The following is a 24,467-nucleotide window of genomic DNA, read 5'->3' on the forward strand; positions in this document are numbered from 1 at the left end:
CCTCATGGGGGCCTCTCTTAGATTCAAGAATATATCGACTCACCTTCAATGTCTCCACCTGAAAATTCATAAGATATAATCCCAAAAAATATGAATACTCTTTTATTTTTTAACTTCAATCTTTATAAATAAGGAGTGATTTTTCTGATTGAGGTATGAATAATACACTAGTCAAACTATACTTTTCTTGATCTTATGTACACTTATATGGAGATTGACTTAAGTATTGAAGGGCCAGCGCGAGAGACACTTTGCCCTTTGATCATCTTCTATTTTACAAGTCTCTCGAAGATTACAGGTTAGAAATGAATACTCTTCCACAATTACAAATTTATTATTATATCTTGACAACAATTGAACTAGACTTGAAAAACTACTCAAATGATTTTTTTTAATTTTATTTATTATTTTAAAGAATTAAAGATCTCAATAAATTTCCAAAAATAATCTTTATATCCTTTTCTAACATGAGTTAAAAAAAATAAATTAAAAAGCCTATCTTTTTTCTTAAATATATGTTCAAATTTTTTAAATTAAAATATCTCTAGTGCTTGGAATAATTCAAGGAGTAATTTGTCATTAACCTTAAAACAACTAGTGGGGGCATATATTGCTTTAAGAACAGTGTAGAATTTCTACGCGATTTGAAACAAATCATTATCTATCTTCTACAAATGAGTATCTATTTTTTTTTTATTCACCTAGGTGCCTTGGGTGCCTGAGTTTCGCTTAACTGATCTTTAAGGGCGGATGACTTTCTTCCTTGATGCACTTTTTAAGTAAATCCGAATGCGAACACAGTATATACACATTCAAAATTGGACATTCGACGTAGTCCATACGAGACTTATCTTCCAGTCTTATTATATTGTCTTCTAATTAAATCTTGTATTTCAGTAATAATTTTGTCTTTCAAGTCATCGTATTGATTCAAACCCTAATATTCTACATAAGAGTTTAAGTATTTTACCATTGCACCATATCCATAGAAGCAATCATTATCTATTTTCGCCCTACGTCTGAGGAGTGATGCAATAAATGCAAGCAAAGAGGAAAAGTTCAATTCTTACAAAATATATGATTTTTTTTAATGCTACAATTTAAAGACTTATTTAAAAAAAAAAAACTACATTTTTAGTACTACTCACCAAAATACCATACTTTCTACCAAATTAGTGAAATAATCTTGTAAATAATCACCACCAACACTAGTAGGTATCAAATTGCCATGGCTAATTGCAATAGCGCTTGTTTAGTTTTTAGCCTTTTGTTTTTTCGTTTTACAATGACTCACCCAATGAGATCCTTACAAACTCACTAGTCCTAGTAACAAGTTTCGAGTGTTCAACGTGGCTGAACGTGTAGCATTTTTCTAACACATAAGATCAAACTATTCTAGAGAAATAAACATTTATGAAAATTATTACTCAAATTTCAAAAACATTTATATCAAACCATCAAGAATAAATAAAATAATAGACGAAAGGTATCCGAATCCATAAAAATTATTCTCTCTAAAGCCGTGCAATTAGCCTTTCAAATCAATATGATTTCTGAAAGAATCCTTTAACTTTTTCTTTGCAACATGTCTCTGATAATGGGATACAGAAATAGTAAAATCATTCGTATGATTCGAGGACCATAACCGTTATTTATATATGGATAACTTCCCTATTATCTTTTGGTATTTTTATTTTGATCTATCTAAAAAATAGAAATTATCTTTTAGCTTTCTACACATTAAAGGCCCACAACTTATCAGATACATTAAAGTCCAAATAGTCCAAAACTTAATAAATCACTTTTAATTGGGCTTAATATTATTATTTGATAGTTCGTAATACATAATTATTCATATATAATCCCAACGTTGGATTAAAGATCCAACACAAACACAACACAAAAAATAAAAGCAATCATCAGGGGTTTTGTGAGGTAGGGAGCAAGTTCTTTAAGAAGCATTCCACGGTGTCCAGTCCACAGAATTCCTTCGCAACTGGCATGGTAGCTGGAACTTCCAACTGGAATATTGTCGAATGAAAGTGAGGGTCATCTAAGCCTTTCCAAGAAGCAAGCTGTTTTCTAGCTTCTTCAATGGCTGCCCTCGTTGCGCAATGAACCGAAGCTGCTAGAAGCAATGGTGGTTCCCCAGAGGCTGTAGATTACAAAGCAGATGTACTCAGATCATCAATTTAACTAACAACACACACACATAGATATTCAATCAGTGATGCTACACGGAAAAAGGGTTAAGTTCAACTTGTGATAGTTAAAGCAATGAATGATGTAATGACCCTTGTGCAAGGATAATGAATGCTTGCCAAGGGTGTGCTTAAGACCATTGAGTTGTGGAATGAAATGATGCCATGGGAGGAGGAGGGCTTGAACCTAATTAAGGGTACACCCGATGAATTTTGGAACCATAGGGGTTGCCTTGATGGAATGCATAAATGTGTGCAATGCATATGTAGTCATGCCATGCCTTAATGAGAATGTATTCATGCATCACATTTTAACATTCCAAACTACGCAAGGAATGGGGAAGACATTCAACTTAACGATAAATCAGGGAGGAAAGCATTCACCCTCAATGGGTTTTAAACTTTTATTTGTAATATTACCAAAATACTCTTGATGCGTTTTTAACCTCTATAAAATTACCTCCCTTAGCTATATTTCTTTCGAAATTATTAGCTCTTTGGAAAATTTTCAAAAAAAATTTCGAGTATGACATAGGCGTCATGAAGTATATTATTTAGTTTTATAAATCCAAATATCTCGTTCCACTAACATCTTTGAGTGAAAATCCAAGGTGTTATAAATGTTATTAGAGTCAACTAGGGTCGGCTCAAGGGGTTGGGGGGCCTAGGCCATTATTAATTTAGGGGCCGCCAACCCCTTAATAAAAAATAAAAAATTATTTTTTATTTTTAATTATTTATAATTGTTTCTCTCTCTTTTTTCAATTATTAATTAAAAGTAGAACAATTTTGGACAATAGCAGACATGGCTGACTTTTGAAATCTTTTTTGGCTCCCCTATTTTGGGGGTCCTAGACACATGCCTCAGTAGCCTTTCCCTTGAGCCAGCCCCAGAGTTAACCAAGCACCATCATTGAATGGGTGTTAACCTAGAAACTATTTTAAAACTAGTTTGGGTTTATTTAAGAGAGTTTATCATGGCCCAAATCGTCTATTACTGAGTTATTGAACGTGTAATTAACTTGGTCCCATCCCATAAACCTAATAATCACCTTTACCTAGCTCTTTTGTAGTCTACCTAGTAGAAAGACCTAAAGACCTAGTAGGCATTGTAGTTTCATCCCACATTGAATCTGATGCAAATGTCTTTCAGGAAGATTAGACATCTTAAGATGTAACCTTAAGATGATGAATTAGGTTCCATGCATGACAGGCAGCAAGACTTGAAAGTAAGTGATTACCCTCAAGTTTTGAACCAATATATTGTAAGGGAGTCATTTAAAGATGGAACAAATGATTAATTTAAGGGAAATTCTATATGCAGTCATGCTTTTTGCTCTCTACAACAACTTTCCATAATTGCCCTTTGCAACACCACTCAATTACTTTTTGCAGCTAATATTTTTTCAAATTACCCTATGACGTACTACCATTGCACAAAGTCATCCCACATCCATTTTTTCCCTCAAACCCTAAGAACACAATCGAATTGGCAGCTGGTGCTTTGTGACGAAGATGCGCTTTAGAGAGAGGTAGGCGTTCATCCTTTTTTATTACATATAGAACACCCAAACCCTTGGGTTCAGATTTTTCACAAAAGGAAAAATCAAACAAATATAAGGCAAAAAATCAGTGGCCATAGTGAACTCTAGGGTTCGGAAATTTTGATTTCACTTGAACATTAGGGTTCGGGAGATTTGATTTCTCCCAAACTCTAGGGTTCGGGAGTGAGATTCTATGTTTTTGCACAGTTGTTCTATTTTTGTTTCTATGTTATGTGTTCCTCTCCCTATTTCTCTTGGTAATTATTTTTATAAATATGTGAATGATCAACAAAATTTAGAGAATGAAACCCTTTTGCAAATTGAGAAGTCATTCGAGTTTGTGTTTTTTTTCTTGTTTGATATTGAATTCTTGAGTAATGTTATAAACATGAAGAAAAAGTAGCAACTAAATTATGAATTCTTGAGTAAGTCACTAAATTTTCCTGATCATTCTCGTATTTATAAAAATAATTACCAAGAGAAACAAACAGATGAACACAAAAGATAGAAATAAAAATAGAACAACCGTAATTTATAAATACACAACAATCAAATCTCCCGAACCCTAGAGTTCAGGAGAAATAAAAATTCCCAAACTTTAGAGTTAAGGGGAAATCAAATCTCCCGAACTCTAAGGTGTGGGAAGAAACAAACTTAGTGAACTCCGCAAACGAGAAAGCAAACCTTCCGAACTCTAGGAAGCGAAAAGAAGCAAACCTCACGAAGTATAGAGTTCAAAAGAAAGCAAAACTGAGTGAGTAAGGGAAAGAATATAGGGTAAAAATGGCTTTTCACTTCAAGGTTATTTTAATCATATGAGAATGTTGTCGTGGAGAGTAAAAGAAGTTGTTGTATTTAAAATTTCCCTTAATTTAAAGCAATATTTGGTGCCAAATTACTTTGAGGACTTATGCTCCCAATGCTGGTGCTAAGAGGTAGATATTAATTTGGCTGACATCTACGAGTACAATTGTTTTTGTTGATGAATTTATTAAACATGATCTCATCTAAAATTTATAAGTTATTTTAGTAACTTATTTTTAAGAACCTAAAAATTTTCAATCTAAAAGTTCAAGAAATGTTTACAATGTAATAAAAAATTATAAAGGGCTATGTTTTTTTTTTTTTCAAGAAGAGTATATTGCACGAAGACTCCTCTTTGCTTTTGGCGACAATTAACCCATCGTTAGTGAGAGGTGAGAAATGAACCATCAACTTTAGGCAATAGGTCGATGCAGTTTTCAGCAATGAGTGAGGAATGGTCGTTGGATAAATGATTATTGATATGTTCAGTTAGCTAGCTAGGGTTCTGATCCAGAGAGAGAGAAAAGGGTCATTGGAAGAAGAAGAAGAGAGTTAGGGTTTCAAGAAAAGTAACAATGGCGGATGTGGTCACTCAACAGATTGTCAAATTAAGTAATTAACCCATTTGGTTCATGCAGATGTGAAGTTGGTCAATTGATTGCAGCCCAAAATTACTTCTTCTTCTTCTTCTTTCATTACATTGGCTTCCAACGAGTGTTTTTCTTCTTCTTCTTCTTCCCCCCTCCCTTTACTGTCTCTAACTGAAATCCAACATTGGCGATGGGTTTTAATCTTTGGAACCTACCGATACGGGATCCTGTTTCGGGAACCCAAGGGGTTGGAGATGTAACCCTTGGAATGGCTTAAGGACGTCAACCAAATTGGAGAAATAGGACAGATCTGAGTCTTCTCAACGACGACAAGTTGTGGAACTGAGGTCGTCGATGAGTTGCAGTAGCTTCTTCTTCCTTAGTATTTAATCTTTGACGAATTGAGTGACAAGCATATATCTTTCTTCTCCTCTTCCTCTTCTTCTTCTTACTTTTTCTTTTGGGTAGAATCTAAATTGAATACAATTTGATTAGGATTAATTGTATTATCTTTACTTATTTAGAGTTTAAGTAACAGACTTAATATTGGAATGAGTGTTTGAGAAGAGGAAAAAAAAAAACATAGGGATCTCTAGAATAATTTTTAAATGATAGGGAATTTCCAGACAAATGACCTAAAGCACATAGATTTGAGTGCAATTTACCAAAAAGAAGCAAACATTTATCCATATCAAAATAATCAAACACTTTTCTAAGCATTGTTTCCTTTTTCCTTTTTTTTGTGTGGTGAAAAGATAAGTTTTATAGGATGACAATATTGCTAAATTTTGATTATGGCTTAGAATATTGAGAATAAGAGCCTAATCCCAACACGTGCACAATATTAAAGTAATAGAGATAAGGATATTACGATAGATGTGAACTTATATAAAAAAAGATAAAATTAGAAATGAGGTTATCCTTAATAGAATTGAAATAGTACCTGTTGAAGATAAGATACACAAAAACGCAACTAAGATGATTCGAAGATATGGAAGAAGACTAATAGATATGCATATAAGGAGAATGGATACAACTTTGTAGCAAAAGAGCTAGAGCAAACCCTTCTCCCTGACCAACTCACCCACCCAAAAAACATTGATGGCTACTCTTGGCATGATATTAGGATATGACCTTAAAAAATATATTGTTATGGATAGAATTACAATTTATATGGTTGGTCTCACCTATTGTATTTAATGCCTGTGTGATGATGATAATGCAAAAAATGAAAGAAAGAAAGAAATCAAGCATCGCATTACTTCTATGAGAAAGGATTAGGCTAAACCCCCCCATCTTTCATGGATGAAGTAGCAAAACCAACTTTACAAATAGAGTGATTGACTATGACCTAGTGATCATAAGACACAACTTGGAACCATTGCCTAGATCTTAGTGATCCATCTTATGGTGCATTCATGGAACAAATCATGACATAAACCGGCCCCAAAATAAGTTGAAAGTGATAAAAGAAATTTAACAAAATCTAAAAGAAAGATTCTAGAGTACTTAAATCAAAAGCAAGCTAAAGCTAGGGATCTAAAATTGACACTATAGAAAGATAGAAAACAAACTAATTTATTCCCAATTTAATCAACTATTGAAGATAAAATCAGCTAAAATTAATTAAGATAATTTGGAGATGGTGAAGAAGACCAATAAGATACGCTTATAATTTGAAAAAGTTTATAGGAAAAGAAATAAAGAACCAAAAAAAAAAAAAAGGAAACCTATTATGGTGCATTCGCACACCACATCAATACATAAACCAACCCCAAATTAAAGAAAATATGATTAAATAGATAAAAAGGGCATCACTTATTGATGAGGCTCCTCACAAAATGTCAAGAAAGGGTCATGCTTGTACGCAACTTTCCCCTTATGTATTTTGGCAAAGAAAAAATGATTAATGGAACTAAATAAAAAATCTAAAAGAAAAACTTGGGGGGGGGGGGGGGGGGGGGAGTCATGAGCAACTTAAAGCAAGGGATCTAAAATTGACTAGGGAAACATAAAAAACTCACCTCACGTATTACAATTATCTTTTAAAATTTATATATCATTATTTGCTTAAAATCAAAACGCAACTCTAAATAGCACTCCAACTAATCCTACCCTGTCGCAACTACATGTGAAACAAAATGTCATTTTGCATAACCAATACTAGTACCACATACCATAATGATATGACAACTAAGTACATATTGAACCAAAGCACATCATCTAAAGAGAAGTTACTAAAAATATTTGACAAGTAACAAAAGGAACTTCAAAAAGCTACCTTTAGAAGAGAGAACACGCTTTTGGTGATGTCCACTGTTTAGTACCTCAACGTTGAACCGTTTGGGTATGGTGTCAACAGTTGGTATTTTGTATGTCCATGTGCCATTTGCAATAACCAATCCATCAGAATTTGTGGCATATTCTTCGAGCAAAAAAAACCCAATCCCTTGTACAAATGCTCCTTCAATCTGTTAGAATCAAACACATAAAAATATGAAATTTTCCACTTCACTAACAAGACCGATACTGACGCAATAAAGGAAATCCTTAAAGGTTGATATCAGCCTACAATCACTGGCAAAAATACAGCACATTTATTTATCTTCATTTCGCAAAACTAGTAGTGAAACCTTTTGGCAACTAATCTATGATATCGTAAAAACCAAGTTAGACTAAAGTATAACATTGGTTTCGAGCTCAAAAGGCTATGCAGTCAGACCAACCTGTCCCAAATCCACAGCGGGGTTTAAGCTCTGTCCACAGTCATAAATTATATCTGATTGCAAAATTGTGGTTTCTCCGGTCAAGAGGTTTACTTCTACCTGCAAAACCATGGCATCGGTTACGATATTCACAAGGATATGGTGATATGGACGGAAATGCATTCTCTATGAGGATGGAACTTATAATAGAGAAATCCGTATGAGATAAGAGAAGGGGGACAGCTTCGATTGTGGATGGAAGGATGGCCGGGGGAAAGAAGAGAAAATGGAAGACAAATTTTATGAATAAAACTGTAAAATAAGAGAAATCCATATGAGATAAACTTACCTCACTCACTGCAGCACCATAATTCAGGTATTGCGTAGAAGTGAACTCAGGCGCATAATAAGAACTTGCTGACAAATTCACAGATTGCAAATATGCCTACATTTAGAAGACCATAAAAATATTAATATGGCTATTATTCTCAATCAGAAAATGAGAATCCAAGCAAGAAATTGGGTAGGTATCAAACTGAAGAATACGAGAAGCCTTTAGATCAACATGAAAAAAATATTATTATTCTTGACTGACAATTTCAAAGCTAATCCAATGAATAAAGTGTGATATCAAAGTGAAGAAGAATGTTTATTGACATCTGAGTAGAAATCTTGCAACCTTAGATATACAAAGCCAACTTAACAATACATGAAGTAAACCTGCCTGCTCCAGCAGTAGGTTAATATCATATCTTAAATTTTTACTTGTCCATGTCTCTTCAATTATGACTTTTGCAAGGATAAAATCTCCATCAGTCCTCAGACATACAAATATCAATATTTCATTTTTATTTTTTATTTTGGTAGGTAAACTCACATCCAAGAAGTGCCTTGGTGTATGCCATATATAGAAGATATTTCCTAGTGTATGATACAAAAGAAGGTGTGAATAATAAGCTTGAATTGTGTAAAAACACCTTAGAATCCTGTTGGACAATTGTAGGAAGAGTCCCGAATTAGTGGAATCCAAAATTAATGAGATTAATATCACAATATTTTAGGAAGTTATCTTCTGTTATTATCTTTCCTGTTGTATTCTCTTATAGCTTAGAAATTATTTCCATTTTATAGCATCTTAGATTAGAATAATGAGATTTGTGTGAGAGTTATTCACCCCCAAAACGTTGTGTCATTACATGGTATCAGAGCTCGGTTCAACCTAGTTAGCATAACTAGAAGAACCAATCACTATGGCCAACATCAACCCTAAAAATATAGCCAAACAATTGCAGATTCCTCTACCACCTCCAACCCACCATCTGTGAGTATCCTGTCAACCCCTCTATCCTTCGACAATCATTCCTTGTAGATTACTCAACGTAGATAGAACAAAAAAAAATTCTGAGAATGGTTTCAATATGTTATTCTTGTAATCAAAGGCAAAGGAAAGTTCAACTATCTCTCTCGAGTAATTTCGACTCCACTTGTGGATACAGTGGATTATCAAATGTGGGAGGCGGAAAATTCAATTGTCATGGCATCGCTTCTTAAGTCGATGAAGCCGAATATTGGACAACCCTACCTGTTTTACAAAACTGCTAAGGAAGTATGGGAGGCAGTAGATGAGATATATTCTGATTGTTGAAGGAAAAAAAATAAGATAAGAAAAAATACAAGATGATCCAATCACACTCAAACACAAGGGATTTTTACGTGGAAAACCCTAAAAGGGAAAAACTAAGACCGTCGGGACAACAGAGAAAAAATATCACTATGTAGTAAAGTTTACAACTACAAAGCCCAATATTCTCTCTCTAAATCCAAGTCCCAATTACACCCAATTCCTAGCTCTCACTGGTCTCTCATAAGTGATTTGCACTCCTTGACTAACAAGCCAACCATCCTAATTATAGACTAGTTTCCTTGTTTAACAAGGTTAAGGTTTTCTTGTCCACCAAGACTAAGGTTTCCTTACCTAACAACAATTTCCAACTGACTATAAAATAGGATTACAAACTAAACAAGAAACCAATTAAGAATAGAAAATAATCTTCAAGACTAATTAGGATTTTTCGCTGAAAATCCTAACACCGATCTTGAAAACACATCCCAATGTTTTTAGATTCAGTCTGCTATTCACACCACTTGACAAGATAATCTTAGTGTCACTGAGTACTACAATGCCTTGATGGAGTTACAGTAGGAGATGGATCTTTTTTATGATCCTAGTTGAGAGTATCCTACTGATAGTCTAAAATACAATAAAATATTGGAGAGGGAAAGGATATTCGATTTTCTTCAGGGACTCAATGTTGATTTAGATGAAGTATATGGGCGACTACTAGGCATCAAACCACTTCCATCCCTTTGGAAAGTGTTTGCTGAAGTCAAAAGAGAAGAAAGTAGAAAACGTGTAATGCTCAACTTCTTTGCGAATTCAAGTTTAAGCTCTGTGCTTGCTACATTTAAGCTTGAAGAAAATTCTTCCCTTTCCTAAGACAAATAGTGGTGTGACCACTTTAATAAACCCTATCACGCAAAGGAAACTTGCTAGAAAATACATGGAAAGCCAACAAATTGGAAGCCAAAAAATAAAAAGGAGAAGGAGCATGTAGCATATGCTACTGCAGTTGCTCCTGAAACCAAGAAAGGCACTAACTTGAACCTAACCATCGAACAACTAGAGCTACTTCACAAGCTGTTGAGCCACACAACTGACTAAGGGACCATACACCTCAGCCACTAATCCAATAGTCTCCATGGCACAAAAAGGTAGTATGAGATATCCCTTATTATCTAGAAAAATGAATGGGAATTGTTGTGAACACAATCGGTTCCTAAACCAGGAACCTAATATTTGGATCGAGCAATGAGATGAAAAATCTTGATACTTTCATTCAAGGTAGGAACTCTACTTATACAAGTTTCTATGCTATCTAGTCCTACTAATTAGGAGATAAAATACAACAGATTTAGAGTACAAATTAATCAAGATAATTACTACTTTTTACTCCTATCTTTTCCTATTATCTATCTTGATTTTTAGGAGTTTTATCTTCATTGCTTTTGATCCTTTATTCTTCATCGGATTAGTCTCCTCTTGCTGCTAGGATTCTCCAACACTAGGACTCTCCAACACCCCCCCTCAAGTCTAGGAATAAATATCTCTCATTCCTAGCTTGTTAATAAGAGTCTCGAAGCCTGGTCTTGCCATGGATTTTGTGAGAACATCTGCTACTTGATCTGCTGTGGGAATATATATCAGCCTTATATCTCCCTCTTCAATCTCTTGTTGGATGAAACTTCGATCAATCCGAACATGCTTCATTCTATCATGTTGCACTGGGTTGTTGACAATGCTTATGGTCGATTTGCTATCACAATATAGCCTCGTTGGTTTGGTTAGAGGCATTTGTAGATCCTCCATTAGTCTCACTACCCAAATTAGTTCACAAATCCCTTGGGCAATTGCCCTAAATTCTGCTTCTGCACTACTTCTTGCCACAACGGTTTGCTTCTTACTTCTCCATGTGACTAAGTTTCCCCATAACTTTGTACAGAAGCCTGATGTAGACTGACTGTCAGTTACTGAGCCTACCCAATCTGCATCGGAAAAACCTTCAGCACCTCTTTCATTAGTCTTTCGGAACATCAATCCTTTCCCTGGTGTGCCTTTTAGGTATCTTAAAATGTGATAAACAGTTGTCAAATGTTGTTGAGTTGGAGCATGCATAAACTGACTTATGATGCTCACCGAATAAACTATGTCTGGCCGTGTTCAGGAGAGATAAATTAATCTTCCAACTAGCCGTTGATACTTTCCCTTGTTGACTGTTGGATCATCATCTCTTTTTTCATACTTCCAATTTCTTTTTAGTGGAGTATATCTTGGTTTGCACCCAAGCATTCCTGTTTCTTTTAGAAGATCAAGAGTATACTTTCTCTGGGATATTATCATGCCTTCTTTGCTCCTTGCTACTTCCATCCCTATAAAGTATTTCATTTTTTCCAAGTCTTTTACCTCAAACTCTTCTTTTAGTCTCTGTTTTAGGGCTGCCATTTCATCAATATCATCCCCTGTAATGATAATGTCGTCCACATATACTATTAAGATGCATCTTTTTCCATCTCCAATTTTAATGAATAGAGTATGGTCGGCCTCACCTTGCTTATAGCCAAATTGTTTCAAAGTTGAGCTGAACTTCTTAAACCATGCTCTAGGGGATTGTTTCAAACCATAAAGAGATTTATGTAATTTGCATACCTTGCCAATTGCTTCTTAATCCTCAAAACCGGGTGGAATCTTCATAAATACTTCCTCTTCCAACTCATCATTTAGGAATGCATTCTTGATGTCGAATTGGAACAACTCCCAGTCTAAATTTACAGCAATAGATAGAAGCACCCTAATTGAATTTAGTTTTGCTACCGGAGCAAAAAATTTCTCATAATCTATCCCATGGGTTTGAGAGTACCCTTGGGCAACTAGCCTTGCTTTATAGCGGTTTATACTTCCATCTGATTTGTACTTGATGGTGAAAACCCATTTGCAACCTATAATCTTCTTTGTTTTTGGTATATCAACCAGTTCCCATGTTTGATTGCTCTCCAATGCCTTCATTTCTTCCATCACTGCCTTTTTCCAGTTTGGATCTCTCAAAGCTTCTTGTATACTGCCTGGGATAGACACTCCATCTATGGTTGTAGTGAAAGCTTTAAACTGAAGAGATAACTTGGAATAGGTTAGGTAATTTGATATTGGATGTTTTGCACAGGACCTTACCCCTTTCCTGATGGCAATTGGCAGATTCAAGTCGCTATTTTCTTCACTTGGTGGACCTGTCCTTGGTTCTAATGATTGGCTGATTTGAGGATCCAGTTGTTTTTGTCTCCTTGAATATACCTTAATAGGTTTTTCAGGACTCAAGTCTCCTTCTATATCAGTCTCCACTAGTTCTGATGATGGATGAATAGGTTTAGGGCTTGAGGCAGGTAGCAATTCGAGGTTATTTGGGTTGCAGGTGCCTGGTTGAGAACAATCAGCAGTATCTGGTTGAACTGGATCTTGTCTTGGAATAAAAGAGGAAATAGGTAGGATGATTGGTATTAAAACAGTAGGATCCCAATGGTTTTCCCCGGTTTGTGATTGATTACTAGCATTGTTGTTAAAATCCCGATTTTACGCGTACGATTTTACAATTTTACGCTTCAAAGATCCGTAAACGATTTTACGATTCAAAGACCTTCATTGATTTAAGTTGCAATTTAGAGGATGCTTCCAACGTCTCAATGTCACATAGCATCTGACATTGGAACTTATGCAATAAATTGTTATATTTTGCCTCTAAATTGGAACTTGATTTAACATTCATTGCATAAGTTCCAATGTCACATAGCATCTAACATTAATTGCATAAGTTCTAATTTACTTGATTTAAATTATAATTTTTACTTGATTTAACATTGATTGCATAAGTAAATCAAGACAAACAAGTAATTAGTTAATGGACCACCAAACCCCAAATCGGGATTTTACTTGATTTAATCAATGTTAAATCAAGAAAAAAATGCAACATAAATCTAATGGAAGACGTTGAAAGAATCCTCTAAAGAATTTTAAGCTATATTTTACCTCTAAATTACCTACATTTTGCCTCTAAATTGCCTATACCAACCTGCTAGTTTTTGAGCTATATTTTGGAAGCATCATCTTTTGAACTATAATAAGGAATAATCAGGTTATTAAAAGATATTAATTCATTTTCTATAAAATTATGTTATTATAAACATATATTTACAAAAATTGAAGGGTATTTTTAATCATCTCTAAAATCTTACGATTTTACGATCCGATTTTATGGACACTTTTTCGATCTCACTTAAAATCCCGATTTTAACAACCTTGATTACTAGAGTGGTAGAATTTAGTTTTATCAAATGTTACATCACAAGAGACAAAGAATTTTTGTGATGTAAGACAATAACACTTGTAACCCTTTTGTGTAGGTGAGTACCCAATAAATATACACTTGAATGCCTTGGGTTCTAGCTTATGGCAATTAGGGTTTGTTTGGTAGACATACACCACACATCCGAAGACTTTTTGGGGAAGAGTGTTGAATATCCTAACATGAGGAAAGATAGACATGAGGTTGTGCAATGGAGTTTGACATTTTAGAACTTTGGTTGGCAGCGTATTGATCAAGTAAGAGGCTCTTCACCCCAATATTTGTTTGGAGTTGAACTAGTAAACATTAGGGCTCTAGCCACTTCAAGCAAATGACAATTCTTTCTTTCAGCCACTCCGTTTTGTTGGGGTGTATAGGGACGTGTGCTTTGATATAAGATTCCATTTGTGGTGAGGTATTGAGTGAAAGGGTATGAAAAATATTCCCAGCCATTATCAGTCCTAAGAATGCAAATAGAGGACTGAAATAAGTTTAGAATCAACTTGTGGAAGTTCTAAAAAATAGCACAAACCTCAGATTTTTCTTTCATTAGGTATACCCAACATACTCTTGTGTGGTCATCTATGAAGGTCACAAACCATCTAGCACCACTCAAGTTTGGAACCCTAGTTGGTCCCCAAATATCACTATGGATCAAGTAAAATGGTTTGGAAGGAGTATACGGTTTTGGTTGATGAGAACCATGAGTTTGTTTGGCAAGAATACAATGATCACAATTGAGTACCAAATTGTTTTTATTGATGAATAAATCAGGGTATAGGTGTTTCAAATATTGAGAACTATGGTGATCAATGCGTCTATGCCATAACAAAATTTCAAAATTCAAGCTAACTGAAAGAGAAAAACTAGGAGCTAACTGACTAGGAAGAGGCTTGTTGTCCACTATCCAATAAAGACCATCTTTTTTCTCAGCACTACCAATCATCTTCCCCGTGGACCGGTCTTGAAAAATACAATATGAAGAGAAGAAAGTTACAATGCAATCAAAATCCTTAGTGAGTTTACTCACTGATAGCAAGCTAAATTTTAAATTTGGCACATACAAAACTGAATCAAGATTTAAACCAACCACACACACACTTCCTCTTCCCTTAACCGAGGATACGGTTCCATCTGCCATTAAAACCATTAGTTCCTTCTCTTTCACCAGAAAATTTTCAAGTATGGTAGTAGATCTAGTCATATGATTGGATGCTCCGGTATCTACAATCCAATAACACTCACTCATATTCTTTTAGTAGTTAAGGAGACCACTGAATTACCTCTTTGTGCTACAGGCATTGATGTGTTGGCTATAATTCCATCTGATTCCTTTGAAATATGGGTGCCATTCAACAATTGTTGTAAAAACTCCACCTGATCAATTGTAAGATTTAACCCCATACCCTTTTCTGTTGTTTGAGCACTTGTTGTTGCTGTATTCTGAATACTTGCAGCCACATATGCTGGTCTTTCCTTCTCCTTCTTGCCCCTTGGTTGCCAGTTTGGTGGCTTTCCATGAAGCTTCCAACATGTTTGCTTTGTATGATAGGGTTTGTTATAGTGTTCACACCACTATTTGGCCTTAGAGCCTTCTTCCCTCTTAGATGAAGCAAGTGCATAACCGGTATTTGGTTCTGGTTGAGTCAGCATAACTCGTCTCCTACTTTCCTTTCTTCTGACTTCCGCAAACACTTCTCTGATAGTTGGCAATGGTTTGATCCCTAGAAGTCAACCTCTTACTTCATCCAAGTCTGAATTCAGGCCTTGGAGGAAGTCAAACACCCGCTCTTTCTCCAACATTCGGTTGTACTTTTGATTGTCACCTGAGCACTCCCACTTTGGATCATAGAACAAGTCCATCTCTTGCCACAGCTCTACTAGGTTGTTGTAGTATTCTGTGACCCCTAGACCACCTTGTTTTGTAGTCCTAATAGCTGCTCTGATCTCAAAACACTGGGCTGTGTTTTCAAGATCAGAGTATAATTCTTGGACTGCATCCCATACCTCTTTTGCAGTCTTGTAGAATAGATAGGTTCGGCCTATCTTTGATTCCATTGAGTTGATCAGCCATGCCATGAGAATAGAGTTTTCCACTTCCCATCACTGGTATTCGGTTGACTCTTCTGGAGGAGTTGGGATCGCCCCAATGAGGTAACCGAACTTTCCTTTGCCTTTGATCACCAGGGTCACGGACTGAAACTATTCCCTAAAGTTTCTTCCGTTTAACTTGTGTTGTGTAATTTGCAACATCTGGCTATCCATGGTGAGAATGTTGGCAGGAGTCATGGTTGCTTGTGTAATCGGTGGTTGAGGGACTGAGCTACGAGAGGATTCTTCTATCGTAGGAGTTGGGGTTGCTGGATTGACACTAGCCATGTTGATCGAGAGCCTTGGATATTATAAATTGAGCTCTAATACCATAAACACAATCGGTTCCTAAACCAGGAACCTAATATTTGGATCGAGCAATGAGATGAAAAATCTCGATACTTTCATTCAAGGATAGGAACTCTACTTATATAAGTTTCTATGCTATCTAGTCCTACTAATTAGGAGATAAAATACAATAGATTTAGAGTACAAATTAATCAAGATAATTACTACTTTTTACTCCTATCTTTTCCTATTATCTATCTTGATTTTTAGGAGTTTTATCTTCACTGCTTTTGATCCTTTATTCTTCATCGGATTAGTCTCCTCTTGCTGCTAGGATTCTCCAACACTAGGACTCTCCAATATGTTGGATAGTAAATACTGGAGCCTCTGATCATATGATAGGTTCTATGGTTACAACAAATAAGTTCCAGCTCAGTGATAAGAACTTGAAAGTTCTAATGGTAGATGGTGCTATGTCTTTGGTTATGGGACAAAGGGCAGTTTATGTGTCTGGTTTGCAATTGAAATCTATATTACATGTGCCTAATTAAGTTAAAATGCAATCTTCTCTCTGTTACCAAGATAACTCAATCGCAGTACGAGTATATAACCCTACTGTAATCTTTCATTATAATCTTTCTTCAGTTGGATGAAGTATATAATCTTTCCTCATTCAAATACTACCATTTCTCCAATATTTTTCTCTTCCTGCAGCCCTTTCTCTATTATTTTCCCTACTTTTTTTCTCTTTTCCAATTCTATGATCATTATTAGTAATTTGTGATCCACATAATTGGGCAGCCCTTAATTATTTATTTGTCTATGTCTCTGACACAAATAACATTTCAGCAACCATAGGCATCACTCATTTTAAAATTCAACAAAATATTACAACCCGCCCTTGTCAATGACAAAGAGCAATGTTAAACCTGTGCCCTTTTTGCATTAAGTTGAACTAATAAAGTGCCATCAGCCTAAAAAGATGCAAACTCAATTTGGACAAAAGCACACCAACCACATCAAAAACATTGAAATTTTTCACAATGGTTTCTGATGTTTGAAGAAGGTTTAGCTGGTTAATTAGCACGCGTGCGCATGCACACACACACACACACAGCTAAAAATGATTCTCTTGTACTCTAGTCTAACATGTGAACAAGAACAAAAACTCAGAAAGGAATTGCCCTTTACCTAACCAGAAAATTTTCTTTTCTACTCTAGTAACTCTAATGTAAAGAAGAGAACAAACAGTCAAAAAAGAACTTCAAAGTGTAGATATATACCTGGTCAATCAGGGTCTCCCATTTTACAACACCCATTTGCTCCTGCAACTTGTTTTTGAGGGGCATCAATCTTTCAACCAATGTATTGCAACAAAGTCGAACTGCTTCACAGCTTGATTCTGAGGTAGTGCTTCCAGCCGTCAAACCCCCTTGTATCAAGCTCAAGGAATCAGATTGTATAACCCTTATTTTATACAAGAGGTCTTCAGTTCCATCACATTTTACTGAACTGAGAGCAAACGCTGTCATCTGTTTGACCTTTGTCCAGAGACCCTGGCCCAACTCAATCCCTCCAACTTCTACAACAATAGACCCATCTAAAAGAACACCTACTTTCCCTGGGGTTGGTCTCAGTGACACTCCGAACACGATAGGAACTTGAGAAATACCTCTTTTGCTCCATTTATTGAACTTGTTGAATTGTTGTATTGTTTCAATTCTTTTGGCAAGGCATGATGACCTTGCTAGTTTATCCCAGATAGAAGGCAAAGTGTACTCTAATGGTTCGCCTTCACTACCCTTATAGAATAGTTTCAAGCTGTCAAATGTGTGGAGATTTTTCTTTCTTACAGAATCCACTTTCATTGAAAGCATAGATGCCACATGCTCTATTACAGCTTCAGCAATAAAAGAACCCTGTAACTCACCAGGGGCCCGCATTGCTGTTTTAGACGAATGGTTTGTTTTGCATAACTTTATGTCAAATGACAAAGCTCCCCAGTCATACTTTTTTAGTGCACTTAATATGTTATGTGGCATCACTGCGCTATAATCTTCAGATATTCCAGCATTGATTAATATTTCAAGGCGCAAAGCCGTGATCTTCCCATTGGATTTGAACCCAACACTGTATGTTATTTTCATTGGGTGCCTTCCTCCTGCAATTACCATATCTGTCTTTCGATTAAGATATATTCGAACAGGGCGGGATAACTTGTGTGCTGCAAGTGCACATGCTGTAGCAACCTGAAATATAAAATGTCAAAATACTTGTACCAAGAAGTCCCTAAATGAAAGATAGAAACAAATATTATTCCAAAGTTGTTGGAGAAAGCAGATTCAGATGAAGAGAGGTAAGGTACCTTGTGTGTGTGTGTGGTTGGGGGTGGGAGGGATAAACCACTTCAGATCAATATCCAAAACATTTTTATTCCAACCAAATATGTTGGACTACAGAGAAACATGCATCACAAATCAGTGTTTCTTTTCAATAGTCTATTTGTCTTCCTTCACCAGCTCAATATAGTAAATCCTGTTGTATTTATAAACTTATTGCAATTTTTAAGGAAAAATGATGGATAAAACTGTGAAAACTACCTAGATCAAGAAAACAATAGTAGCATTTATTTTATCTTCATACGCTAATTGTAAGCAGTGTACGTAATGTGAAGCAAGTGTGGAGTAGATGTAGACCTTGTACAATTACTCAATCAAATAAAAACAAATCAAGTTTGTTGGAGAATCCTGAATTAGTGGACCCAAATTAGTGGGATTAACAGCAGTATTTTTAGTGTTTATCTTCTGGTTATCTTTCCCTATTGTATTCAATTTATAGCTTAGGAATTATTTCCAATTTTCTTTACAGTCAACATTCTAGATTAGGAAATGTATCCTGTAAACATTACAGCATCCTAGAATAGGAAACCAATTCTATATATTCTATAGCATCTTAGATTAGGCAATGTCTCATGTGTATATCCTTAGAGAATAATGAAATCGTGTGAAAGTTATTCACCTCCAAACCCTATCTTGTTCAAAGTTTATAAAATAAGTTTGACATAATATATGGGCTCTTCACCCTTCAGACAATACATAGGATATAATGACCTTACAGAGGATATGGCCATGGATTGAGATGGAGGCCTAGAATTCATATAGCCTACTCCACCTAGAGGGATTAAAGCTTGTGGTTGTTGTATAATGTAACAGGCCCTTCAATCTTTTCTTGGAAACAGTATATACAGAAAGTTGGCCGTCAAGATGATGAGAAAAATAGAAGACAATATAAACCGTATCTCTGAAAAAAGAAGTTGCAAGATCCTAGCATTTGTTTTTGTATGGGAAAAACTTGTGACTAGATCTAATTCTAGTTTCCCCATTTGTATTTCCCACTTCCATGTAAAGAAATCATGAAAGGGAAATAAAACAGAAAAGGAAGAGAAATAAAACATTCAGTTAGTCTTTCTTTTTCTTTTTCATTAAGATACCTTCTTCAACTTGCAGCTCAAACAATTACTAGATGGTAGGATTCATATTCAGAAACAATTTCCAAGAGAAAGGAATTAAGGACCTGGACCTCTTGTCATTTTTTGTACTGAAAGGCAGATAAGAATGACGATGATGATGGTGATAAAAAAAATATATATAATGTGTAATTAAAAAATCATGGAGGAATTTTATCATCTTAAATGGTAAGTGTGCCAAGTTCAAAGGATCAAAGAAAAAACACAAAAACTTTGGAAACCTGGACAAATAATTCTTTGAGATGAAAAGTTTCTTTTCCTTTATTTGTAAATTTCAAATTCTCATTCAATTGCATTCTTACATGCATAGATCTTACAGCCTTTCCACCAAAGCCTCCACCAACTCTTCTTGTAATCACACGGACGTTATGTTCAGGAACACTGAGGCACCTTGCAATTGTAGAGTGCATGGACTCAGGGCATTGAGTAGAACTGTAAACCAGCATGCAGTTGTCTTCATCTGGGATAGCAAGTGCAGATTGTGTTTCCATATAGAAATGGTATTGAGACCCAAGTTTAATCTGTGTACAACAATCAATAAATAAGAGAAATTTTATGTAAGCATAAAAAAGTGTCTGCAACGGTTGAGCTGTGCAACTTCTGCTGCTATATTTCTGCTGGAAAAGATACAGAAAATATCTTTAATAGCTAGCTAATCTCTTTTGAATTTTAGTTGTTTAGTTTGAATAATTCAATTCAGTTTGAGTTCAAGTCAAATTAGTTGCTATTTTTAGGAGAAAATCATGTTTTTTCTGTTGATGTATTGCTATAAATTAAGTCAGTTTAATGAGAATTAATCATCAGTTTTTCAATCATCTGTTACAGCCCTTGTTCTCTGATCTCTTTGTTAATTCCTACAAATTGGTATCAAAGCCTTGTTGATCTTAAGGGTTTGTGTTTGAGAGTGAGTGAATCCAGTGAGGAACCATGTCTTTCTCAAAAAACCCAAACACTTAGCCTTCAAGCCAGATAACAACCATGTCAGGAAACAATTTCATGTTAGCACCACCTATGTTTACAGGTGAAAAATATCAGATTTGAGCAGTGAAGATGGAGTCATACTTGCAAGCAAGTGATTTGTGGGATGTGGTAACATCTGAAATACCACCATTACCTGAGGGTCCAACCTTTGCCCAAATCACAGAGAATAGGATAGCAACAAGAAAGGGGCATAAGGCCAAGACCTGCATTCACTCAGCAGTTTCAGATGATGTTTTCACAAGGATTATGGCTTGTACTACAGCAAAGAAAGCCTGGGATAAGCTCAAGGAGACATTTCAAGGAAGTGAAAGAACTAGGAGGATGCAAATATTAAATCTCAAAAGGGATTTTGAGATTCTAAAGATGGAAGAGCATGAAAGTATAAAACAGTACTCAGAGAAGTTAATGTCTGTAGTAAACAAAATCAGATTGATGGGAGATGAGCTAACTGACAAAAAGATTGTAGAGAAGGTGTTGGTGAGTCTACCCAAAAGATTCGAGGCAAAAATCTCATTCCTTGAGGATTCAAGAGACGTTAATCAAATGACTAATAGAGTTAGTGCATTACAAGCTCAAGAACAAAGAAGAGCTATCTGGAAAAATGGGGAGACTGAAGGTGCATTTTAAGCAATGGAAAAGGCTCAAACTCAGTCAAGTGGCAAAGGCAAGAAACAGTTCTGGAATAAGAAGAACAAAAAGGAGGACGAAAACAATAATGATGGTGGCAAAAAATGGAAAATTTCCCCATGTCCACATTGTAAGAAAACATCACAATTACATAAATATTGTTGGTTTAGACCTAATGTTAAATGCAGGTCTTGTAATCAGATGGGCCACATGGGGAAAGTCTGCAAAAATAAACAGCAAGGCACACAACTGACACAAGTTGCTGATCAACAACAAGAGGAGCAGTTGTTTGTGGCAACCTGTTTTGCAAGCTGCAAAACTAGTGAAGCTTGGCTTATTAATAGTGGCTGCACTCATCATATGACTTATGATGGGACCATATTCAAAGAACTTGACAGATCATATGCTTCCAAAGTCAGAATTGGGAATGGGAGACCATGTTGATGTCAAAGGCAAAGGGAATGTAGCCATTGAAACTAGTTCAGGTATAAAACTCATTTCTAACGTTTTATTTGTACCTGATATTGATCAAAATCTGTTGAGTGTGGGACAGCTAGTCGAAAATAACTGTTCTTTGTCTTTCAAAGATAAAGTATGTGTGCCTTTTGATTCTGCTGGAAATGAGATGTTCTCAATTGAGATGAAGGGGAAAAGCTTTATGTTAGATTGTATGCAAGCAGATTCCTGTGCATATCCTAGTTCTCTTGATCAATATCAGCTTTGGCATAAAAGATTGGGACATTTTCATTATTTTTCCCTCACCTCTATGCATAAGAAACAGCTTATACAAGATTTACCTGGTGTTGAAGAAGAAATTGGCGTTTGTGAAGTCTGTCAACTTAGGAAGCAATCTAGATTGCCATTTCACAAAACAAGACTTGGAGAGCAATGGAGAAACTTCAACTTGTTCATATAGATGTGTGTGGTCCAATGAGAACTCAATCCTTGAATGGCAGCAGGTATTATGTTGCATTCATTGACGATTTTAGTAGGATGTGCTGGGTTTATTTTCTAAAACAAAAATCTGAAGTTGCTAATGTGTTTTGGAAGTTTAAAAATTGGATTGAGAATCAAAGCGGCCATAGAATGAAGGTGATTAGGTTAGATAATGGAACTGAGTATACTTCTGATAAATTCAAGAAGTTCTGTGAAAATGCAGGTATTGAACATCAATTAATAGCAATTTACACTCTACAACAAAATAGTGTGTGTGAAAGGAAAAACAGAACAATAATGGAGATGGCTAGGTACTTGCTGATTGAGAAGAAACTACCTAAGCAATTTTGGGCTGAGACTGTCAATACTGCAGTTTATTTGCTCAATAGACTGCCAACAAAAACACTAAAGAACAAAACATCATTTGAAGTTTGGAATGGTTAGAGACCTTCTGTACAAAATTTGAAGGTGTTTGGTTGCATCTGTTATACACGTTCCTGATGTAAAAAGAGATAAGTTGGATCAAAAGGCTGAGATTGGGATACTTGTAATACCCCATATTGGCATAAGGTTGCCACGTAATTTAAATGAGTTCGAAATACCGAAAAATTGGTTTGATAGTAAAAATAAGTCGCCAAATCGACTACAGGGTGTACCCTAGAGCTTAGATGTCTAAAGAAAAGAGTATGTCAGTGACGAGCATCTCGAGGCAAGATTTATGACGCTGAAAGAAATCGGACCGAAGAAGGTTTTCGGTACAACTATGATTCAGGTTGAGAAATCGAATGATCGTAAAGGACTTCCGGGAAGTCGACGGAACCCTGAGTAGGTTCATAATTAAAATAAGAAGCAACTCTTAAGTGGTTTCGGAAAGAAACAAAAGGATTTGCGATCAAAACACGATCTTATGTATATTCAGGCCTAAGTGTAATTTATTAATTTTGGTCGAGAGAGGTCAAAACGGTGGTTTTTCTAAATCTTTGGGGGTAAGATGAAGGGTTTAAAACTTATAGAGCTTAGTGGAATTATTGGATAACTCAAGGGCTTCAATTAAGGGCCAAAATGGAATTTGGAAAGAAGCAGGGGTCAAAGTGCAAAATTCGAAGAAGATAGCCATGGCCCCCGCCGGCCACCATTGCCATCGTCGGAGAGGGTTGCCTCAAGGTCCACCAAGGGCTCCAGGGCATGGGGAATCGATTTGGGCAGGGTATGGGCCAAGAATGGTCGTGGGTTGTCGAAAAATCGGGAAGAGGTGGTTGAGGTAATCTCGTCCGATTTCAGGCTAAATCAAACCTCCAGAGGCCATTAATGCTCGAGATGCGACAAGATTTGATTGAGTCATGGCTCAAATGTGCCTATAAATAGCGTAAAACGGATCGAGGGTTTCTTCACAATTCGAGCTTCAAATTTAAGGTTTTAGAGGGAGAATCGAGTGTGGTGGATGGAGGGCTTTTGTTCCTCATGTTTAGGAGAGAAGTTCTGGAAAAATTGGTGCGATTTTGTGCAGATTTGAAGGTGTTTCGAGGGTTGCCAAAAAAAGTAAATGAACGTCGGGACCGAAGCTTTAATCGGTCGATGGGATGCCTTCCAGTGGTGGTTTCAGGCCAAGAAACATGCCATCAGGATCGACTTGAAGAAGTTTACAAGGTGGTATGATCGGGGGAAAATTTCGATCACTGGTGGCGAGGGGCTCGCCTGAGAAGACAACCGGCGTGTGTAGTGCACACGTGGGTCTTTATGCGCAGGCGCGTGGGTGGCACGTGAGGGCCTCTGTGTGAGGTATTTTCCGAAATTGTTTTTTAATATTTTGAGAAAAATTTGGAAAAATGTTTGAGGAGATATTTATTTTGGAATTATCAAGGGAAAAATAGGGAGAAAATAAGAGAAAATTATGAAAAAATTGGGAAAAATGGAATTTGATATTCCTTTAAATAAATACGATGTCTAGGGATTGTTGAGGCTCAAGGTTGAGTAAAAGTATGGTTGTTTGAGTTTTGGCACAAAAATCGAGGTTGATACAAGAATCGAAATGGTCTGAGATACGTTCAAGGTAAGAGTTCTTACCCCAAACTTGGTTTATTGTGAGTGGTCTTACTATCAAGGCTTGGCTTGTTTCATACAAATGGTTTTGACTTGTAAGTAGTTCTACCAAAAACTTGGTTTACTATGGGTGGTTCGACCCTATACTTGATTTATTTATACAAACAATTTAACCTATGATAGGTT

At 35.9% G+C, this 24,467-nt stretch overlaps 1 protein-coding gene across 1 annotated transcript in view; it reads right to left on the reverse strand.

Annotated features, from left to right (window-relative positions):
- Positions 1-1,746: 1,746 nt before the first annotated feature.
- LOC127799898 (indole-3-acetaldehyde oxidase-like) overlaps positions 1,747-24,467 on the reverse strand; it is a 58,747-nt gene continuing 36,026 nt past the window's right edge. The window contains exons 5-10 of the mRNA XM_052334163.1: positions 20,000-20,218; positions 17,455-18,420; positions 8,194-8,289; positions 7,866-7,964; positions 7,421-7,610; positions 1,747-2,155 (exon numbers count right to left, since the gene is read on the reverse strand). Coding sequence (XP_052190123.1) covers positions 1,920-2,155; positions 7,421-7,610; positions 7,866-7,964; positions 8,194-8,289; positions 17,455-18,420; positions 20,000-20,218 — 1,806 coding nt within the window. The 3' untranslated portion in view covers positions 1,747-1,919. The remainder of the gene's footprint in view (positions 2,156-7,420; positions 7,611-7,865; positions 7,965-8,193; positions 8,290-17,454; positions 18,421-19,999; positions 20,219-24,467) is intronic.

The sequence above is a fragment of the Diospyros lotus genome, chromosome 1 (genome assembly GCF_014633365.1).
Source record: "Diospyros lotus cultivar Yz01 chromosome 1, ASM1463336v1, whole genome shotgun sequence".
Classification (NCBI taxonomy): Eukaryota; Viridiplantae; Streptophyta; class Magnoliopsida; order Ericales; family Ebenaceae; genus Diospyros; species Diospyros lotus.